We start from the raw sequence: 8,173 nt of genomic DNA, 5'->3' as shown, positions 1-8,173 counted from the left end.
CCCCCCCCCCCCCCCCCCACAAACACTACCTATACTCCCAGCCACCAACAACTGGACTCACTGAGGTGGACAGGGTCTCTCTCTGTACTCTTAACTAGAAAAGTCTTTTGGAGTCATTTAACCTGCTACCTATACCCACAGCTAAGTGTCCCAGTAAGACTGACAGGAACCCACCCACTGTCCAGGTCATCTAAAGAGAGCCTTTGACACTTACACTACCAGGAGGCGTTTTGGGTAGGAACTCCAGGATATACTGACTGGAGTGGGTGGATGGGTTGGGGAATAGCAGGTGGCTGACTCAAGCTCTAGAGTTCTGCACACAGCAAGGACTAACTGGGGCCTGTTCTTCAAAGCATGGAACATCTCAGTGTTGTCCCGCCCAGAGCAACATGGGCTGTGTGTGCATGAATGCCATTAGCCTCCACACCAGAATCACTCAGGCATGAACTGGAAATGGCTTTAAAATAAATGGCATGCCACCTTATGACACAAAAAACCCCCGATGAGGAGAAGGGCTGGTGTGATGTGGGAGTCTCCTCTGTATGCTGTGAATACCATTGGTTAATAAAGGACTGCTTTGAGCCCGTAGCAGAGCAGGGCAGAAAGAGCTAGGAGGGGAAAATAAAACTCAATGCTGGGAGAAAGGAGGCAGAGTCTGAGGAGAAGTGATGGAGCCGCTGCTGGAGACGGACGTGCTGAAACTTTGCTGGTAGGCCATGACCTTGTGGTGATGCACAGATTGATGGAGATGGGTTAAATTAAGATGTAAGAGCTATTTTGTTTTGTTTGTTTGTTTTGGTAGAAAAAGACAAGATCTCCTGAGTAAATTGGGAGCATGGGGACCTTGGGGGAGGATTGAAGGGGGAGGGGAGAGGCAGGAATGGGAGCAGAGAAAAATGTAGAGCTCAATAAATATCAATAAAAAAGTATATAAAAAAGATGTAAGAGTTAGCAAATAAGAAGCTAGAGCTAGTAGGTCAAGCAATATTTTAAATAATATAGTTTCTGTGTGATTATTTTGGAGCTGAGCAGCCAGGAACCAAGAAGTGGCCCCCACCAACACTGGTGGCAACGGGAAAGTCTATGGTGTGTTATATAGGGTTTAAAAGAAAAATACCAATTATTAATATTCTAAGTACAATTTTAAGTTTAAAACTTCCCCTTATTAAGACCACGCTCAGGAAGTATGTATATGGCATACACCTGTGTTCCCACCACTGCGGTTAGAGCAGAAGCTCAAAGCCAGCCTTGGTTACATAGCAAGTTTGAAGGCAGCCTGGGAGGCATAAAACTGCCAACAAAACCAATCACAAGCCCCATTCTCCACTCACAGCTTCACTTCAGAAGCCACAGTCGTGGCAGCCTTACCTGCAGCGAGCACCATAGGCGCAGTAGCCCTTCTGGTAGTATTTGCAGATGGTGGATGGCTTGCTATTCGCCAAGTCATGTGAGAACAGGCACTGGCTGCCTTCGCGACACACGCCATGCATAAAATACCTGAGGAGACAAAGAACAGCTGAGTCCGGCCTTGGGGAAAGCGGCTTCTCAAGAACGACATACCAGCCCCGCCCATACTGTGCTCTTTTCCTTGATTCTAAAGGAAGTGATTTTCCACGCACCACAATGACCCAAGACTAGCTCTTGAGAAGAAAAATGATTTCAAACGTTTCTATATTAGGGGCTGGAGAAATGTTCAGTGGTTACTAGCACTTGCTATTTTTGTAGGAGTCAGTCTCTGTTGCCAGCACCCATATCTTAGCTAATAACTATCTGAATCTGATGCCCCCCTCCTCTGGTTTCTTTCATCACTGCATGTGTGTGGTGCATAAAAATATATGCAAGTAAGCATTCATACACAGACTGTTGCCAGCACCCATATCTTAGCTAATAACTATCTGAATCTGATGCCCCCCTCCTCTGGTTTCTTTCATCACTGCATGTGTGTGGTGCATAAAAATATATGCAAGTAAGCATTCATACACAGAAAATATCTTTCAAAAACCCGTCTACATGGATAAGCTCTTGATTTATGTTAAATATGTGAGATATAAGTTTCACAATTGGGAAAACATGTTAGGAAAACCCACTCTCCCCATCCTCCCAGAGCTCTGGGAGTTAAAAGATGACTGGGCTCAGACCAGGTCACAATCCTTGACCTATCCTTGCTGATCCACCTGTTAATGTGGAGAGAACACCACTTACTGCTTCATGAAGTTGTTACAGTCAGCCCCCGAGACAGTGTGGCGTCAGACAACATACATGATGCCAGGCATGGTGGCACACGTCTGAAATCTTATCACTCTTAAGACACTGGGGATTTAGGATTTAGCTCTGTTCGTAGGATGCTTGCCTAGCATGTTCTAAGACATGAGTTCCACTCCTAGCACAGAATAAATCAGATGTTGGGGTACATGCCTAGAGTCCCAGCACTCAGAAGAGCCAGGAGGATCAGAAATTGAAGGTCATCCTTAGCAACATAACAAATTTGAAGCCAGCTTAGACACAAGATCTTGACTTAAAGAAAAACGGCTGGATGGTGGAGGCGAACAACTTTAATCCCAGCACTAGGGAGGCAGAGGCAAGGGGATCTCTGTGTGCTGAGATCTACAGTGAGTTCCAGGTCAGTCAGGGCTTCACAGAGAAAACCTGTCTCAAAAAAACAAACAGAGGTCTAGAGCAGTAATTCTCAACCTGTGGGTCATGACTCTTTTTTGGGGGGGGTCACATCATCATACATCTGATATATCAGATACTTACATTATTATTTGTTAACAGTAGTAAAATTACAGTTATGAAGTAGCAATAAAATAATTTTATGGTTCATGTCATCACAACATGAGGGATGCATTGGTAGAAAGGTTGAGAATCATCGGCCTAGAGAGATAGCTCAGTGGTTAAGAACTCTGGCTGCTCTTCCAGAGGACCTGGGTTTGATTCCCACCCAACACTGACATGGCATTACAGTTCCAGGGGGACCTGACACACACCCTTCCTCAGGCACTGCATGCATATGGTGCACAGTCATACATACAGGCAGATCACATATGATATACACATATAAATAGAAGTAAAAAGAAAAGGAGAACCAGAGTGTACACTGGGCACAAGGGATAGTTCTGGGATGGTGGACATAACAACATATATTCAAACTTAACTACTGACAACACTAAAAAACAAAACAAAAACCAGGGCTGGAGAGATGGCTCAGTGGTTAACAGCACTGGCTGCTCTTCCTGCATTCACAAGGTAGTTTAGAACCATCTATAATGAGATCTGGTGCGCCCTCTTCTGGCCTCCAGGCAGAACACTATATTCATAATAAATCTTAAAAAAAAAAAAACAAAGCAACTTTGACACACATCTAACAAGTTTCTGTAAGTTACAGCTCAATAAACCCTTAAAGACCTGGAAGGAGGGGAGGATGGCTAGACAAACAAGCAGAACACAAGGGGTATGGTTGGTAACCAGGTGGTCATCACACTTCAAAATATGGTAAAAGATATAAAAGACATTTTTTGAGACAACCCACTAATGTCTTGAATATGACTAGGCCATGGTCCATACTCAAATACATGGTCATACTGGTAAAAATGAGCATTTATTGAGGCTGGTGATGCAACTGGGCTGGCAGTGTGTTCACCCACTATGCAGAAGCATCACTGGGAGTGGCAGTACTTGTGTACTGTCAGCTCTGGAGGGGGAGCAGTTCAAAGTCACCCTTGACTACATAGGGAGTCCATGATGACCCATGCCCTAAGTTCCAAATAAAGAAAATTTATTGACACAGAAATTGAATACAGCTGAAAAGAACAGATTATTGCTGTGAAATAACCCTTCTGTACACTATGTGGATATATGGTGCGGGAGAATTATCTGTATTCTGTCAATCATGTATTTTAATAAAACATTGATTGGCCAGGCAGGAAGTATAGGTGGATCAACCAGACAGGAAGTAGAGGCGGGGCGATGAGAACAGGAGAATGATGGAAAGGAGGAAGCCCATTCCTCCCAGTCCAGCCCAGATCACTGAAGAAGCAACATGTGAGCTGCCCTGCTGAGAAAGGTACTGAGCCACATGGCTAACATAGATAAGAATAATGGGTTATTATAAGCTACAAGAGCTAATAAGAAGACTGAGCTAATGGGCCAATCAGTTTATAACCTAATGTAGACTCTGTGATTTTCTTTGGGGCTTGCCGGCTGTGGGGTACAGGGCAGGACAGAAACCCCAAGCAGGCCCTCATGTTACAGATATATGTTGCTATGATTGGCTTAATTAACAAGCTGACTGGCCAATAGCTGAACAGGATAAAGTTAGGCGAGAAAGTCAAACTGAGAATGATGGAATGAGGAAGGGTGGAGTCAGAGGTGTTGGCCAGTCAGTTGGACACACAAAACAGGATATGAGTGCCAGAGCATAGATTAATAGAAATGGATTAAAGTTGTAAGAGCTAGTTAGGAACAAGCCTAAGCTATTGACTGAGCATTAATGTATATTAAGTTCTCCAAATCAGTTATTTGGAAAGCTGCTGTCTATTATTTGAGAACTGGTGGTCAGGACAGAAAAACTCCATCTACAGATTATAAAACTGCATACAGCCAGACATACTGGCTCACACCTTTAAAGACCAGTAGTACTCAGAATTAGGCTGATTTCTGTGAGTCAAGGCCAGTCTGGTCTACATAGCAAGTCCCAGATCAGCCAGGGCCACAAAGTAAAACTTGTCTCAAAAAGACTAAACAAAAGTTGGGTGTGATAGTGCACGCCTTGGATCCCAGCACTCTAATCTCTGTGAGCTTAAGGCCAGCCTGATCTACAAAAAGAGCTCCAGGACTTTTCGAGAAACCAAAAGCAAGCAAACAACAACAAAACCTCCAAAACAAATAATAATAATAATCCATGCACAAAACTCACAAAAGCAGAATGTACCTATCATGGAATATTATTCAGCCTTAAAAGGGAAAACATTCCCAACTCAAAACTCCATGAGTGCTAAGTGACACAACAGATACATGTGAGGTCTCTGGACAATTAAGTTCATCAAGGGAGAAAGGAGAGACTGTTGGCAGTTAAGGGGGAGACTGGAATTCAACACGGTATTTTTGTTTCACAGGCTGTGCCCTGGAGATTGCTTACACAACTGTGAATGTACCAAAGCCACAGAACTGTGACATGCGTGCCCTGGCAAAGGCTAAGCTATCTAGATTCACTTTAGCATATGTTTTTAGGGTCTCTGCTCCTATGATGCACACCATGAGCAAAAGCAATGCGAGGAAGAAAGGGCTTATTTCAGCTTCAATTCTCAGGTCACAGTCTAAACGCTGATGACTGGCCTGCTTATTGTTTTCTTATACTGCCCAGGGGTGGCACTGCCCACAATGAACTGGACTATCCACATTAATGACTAATCAAGAAAAAGCAGCAACAGGCTTGCCTACAGGCTAATCTAATGGCCACTCTAAAGACCATGTAACTCTAGTTTTAGTTAAGTTGACAAAAAACCAAAAACCAAAAATCAACAACCAGGACATACAGTAGTCTTTAAAAATTGCCATATACCACCAGGCAGTGGTGGCACATGCCTTTAAACCCAGCACTTGGGAGGCTCAGGCGGGCAGATCTTTGTGAGTTCAAGGCCGGCCTGGTATACAAAGCGAGTTCCAGGACAGTCAGAGCTTTTACACAGAGAAACACTGTCTCAAAAAGAAAAAAAGAAAGAAAAAGAAAATTTGCCATATACGGAATCTCATTTTGTTTAAAAATATTATAAACATACACTAGTATGCTAAAACTAGTAATCCTTGGAAGTATTGAACTATCTACTGTCTACGATAAGGGGCACTTACAGAAGGGTTAAAAAAGAGGGTGGGACAGATTCAATGCAATGCCCATCAAATCCTAGCAAAATTCTTCAAAGACCTCGAAAGAACGGTACTTAACTTCATATGGAGAAGCAAAAAACCCAGGATAGCCCAAACAATCCTGTACAATAAAAGAACTTCTGGAGGCATCACAATCCCTGACTTCAAACTCTACTACAGAGCTACAGTACTGAAAATGGCCTGGTATTAACATAAGAAGAGACAGGAGGACCAATGGAACTGAATAGAAGACCTAGTTATCAATCCACACATCTTCGAACACCTGCTTTTTGACAAAAAAGCAAAAAATATCAAATGGGAAAAAGAAAGCATATTTAACGAGTGGTGTTGGCATAATTAGATATCAACACGTAGAAGAATGAAAATAGACCCATATCTATTACCATGCACAAAACTTAAGTCCAAATGGATCAAAGACCTCAACATAAAGCCAGCCACACTGAAACTCATAGAAGAGAAAGTGGGAAGTACACTTGAACGAATTGACACAGGGAACCATTTCCTAAATATAGCCCCAGCAGCACAGACACTGAGAGAAACAATTAATAAATGGGACCTCCTGAAACTGAAAAGCTTCTGTAAAGCAAAGGACATGGTCAACAAGACAAAACGACATCCTACAGAATGGGAAAAGATCTTCACTAACCCCACATCAGACAGAGGTCTGATCTCCAAAATATACAAAGGACTCAAGAAATTGAACACCAGACCTATTACCTAAGTAAACAAGAAATCTAAAAAAAAAAAGAAAAAAAAAGAAATTGAACACCAAAAGATCACATAATCCAATAAAAAAATGGAGTACAGACCTAAACAGAGGAATCTAAAGTGGCTGAAAGACACTTAAGGAAATGCTCAACATCCTTAGGCATCAAAGAAATGCAAATCAAAACAACTCTGAGATTCCATCCTACAACTGTAAGAATGGCCAAGGTCAAAAACACTGCTGACAACTTACGCTGGACAACTGTAAGAATGGCCAAGGTCAAAAACACTGATGACAACTTGAACTCAATTGTGCCACAAGGACGTATGCTCAACTATGTTCATAGCAGCTTTGTTTGTCATAGCCAGAACCTGGAAACAACTTAAATGCCCCTTGACCAAAGAATGGATAAGGAAAATGTGGTACATTTACACAATGGAGTACTACACAGAAGAAAAAAAATAACATCTTGAATTTTGCAGAAAAATGGATGGAGCTAGGAAACATTTTTTAAAATAAGAATTATTTATTTACTGTGTATACATTGTTCTGCCTGTATACCAGGAGAGGGCAACAGATCTCATTATAGATGGTTGTGTGATGCGGGAGAATTGTCTGTATTCTGTCAATCATATTTTGAATAAACGCTGATTGGTCAGGCAGGAAGTAGAGGCAGGGCGATGAGAACAGGAGAATGCTAGAAAGGAGGAAGCCGATTCCTCTCCCATTCCTGCCCAGACCACCAAGAAGCAAGATGTAACCTGCCTGGTTGAAGGATATTGAGCCATGTGACTAACATAGATAAGAATAATGGGTTAATATAAGCTACAAGAGCTAATAAGAAGACTGAGCTAATGGACCAATCAGTTTATAATTAATGTAGACTCTCTTGTGTGATTTTTCTCTGGGACTAAACGGCTGGGAGACCAGACAGGACAGAAGCCCCAACGAGCCGGGCCCTCATGTTACAGTTGTGAGCCACCATGTGCCGGGAATTAAACTCAGGACCTCTGGAAGAACAGCCAGTACTCCAAACCTCTGAGCCACCTCTCCATCCCTAGAAAACATTATTTTGAGTGAGGTAACCCAGACACAGAAAGACAATTATCACATGTACTCACTCATAGGTGGTTTTTAAACATAAAGGAAAGAAAGCCAGCCTACAAACCACAATCCCAGAGAACTTAGACAACAATGAGGACACCGAGACTCACATAGATTTAATAGTAGAAAAAGACAAGATCTCCTGAGTAAATTGGGAGCTTGGGGACCTTAGAGGAGGGTTAAAGAGGGAAGAGGAGAGGCAGGGAGGGAGCAGAGAAAAATGTAGAGCTCAATAAATACCAATTAAAAAAAAAAGAGAGAGGGTGGAGAGCTGGGCATTGGTGGTGCACGCCTTTAGTCCCAGCACTCTGTGAGTTCAAGGCCAGCCTGGTCTACAAGAGCTAGTTCCAGGGCAGGTCCAAAGCTTCAGAGATAACCTGTCTCAAAAAAAAAAAAAAAAAAGGAGGAGGGTGGGAAGAGAAAGTGGAGAATAAACTCAATATCTCAATATATAAAGGGGTGAAAACTTTAAAAGCTGGT

At 42.6% G+C, this 8,173-nt stretch overlaps 1 protein-coding gene across 1 annotated transcript in view; it reads right to left on the bottom strand.

The window, feature by feature from the left end:
• The window catches only part of Mkrn2 (makorin ring finger protein 2), a 27,672-nt gene that overhangs the window by 9,280 nt on the left and 10,219 nt on the right, over positions 1-8,173 (bottom strand). Inside the window, exon 2 of the mRNA XM_005365042.2 lies at positions 1,369-1,497. Coding sequence (XP_005365099.1) covers positions 1,369-1,497 — 129 coding nt within the window. The remainder of the gene's footprint in view (positions 1-1,368; positions 1,498-8,173) is intronic.

Source organism: Microtus ochrogaster, unplaced genomic scaffold, assembly GCF_000317375.1.
Source record: "Microtus ochrogaster isolate Prairie Vole_2 unplaced genomic scaffold, MicOch1.0 UNK1, whole genome shotgun sequence".
In the NCBI taxonomy this organism is placed as follows: Eukaryota; Metazoa; Chordata; class Mammalia; order Rodentia; family Cricetidae; genus Microtus; species Microtus ochrogaster.
Note: the sequence above shows the minus strand (reverse complement) of the source record. Positions and strands in the feature narration are given on the sequence as shown.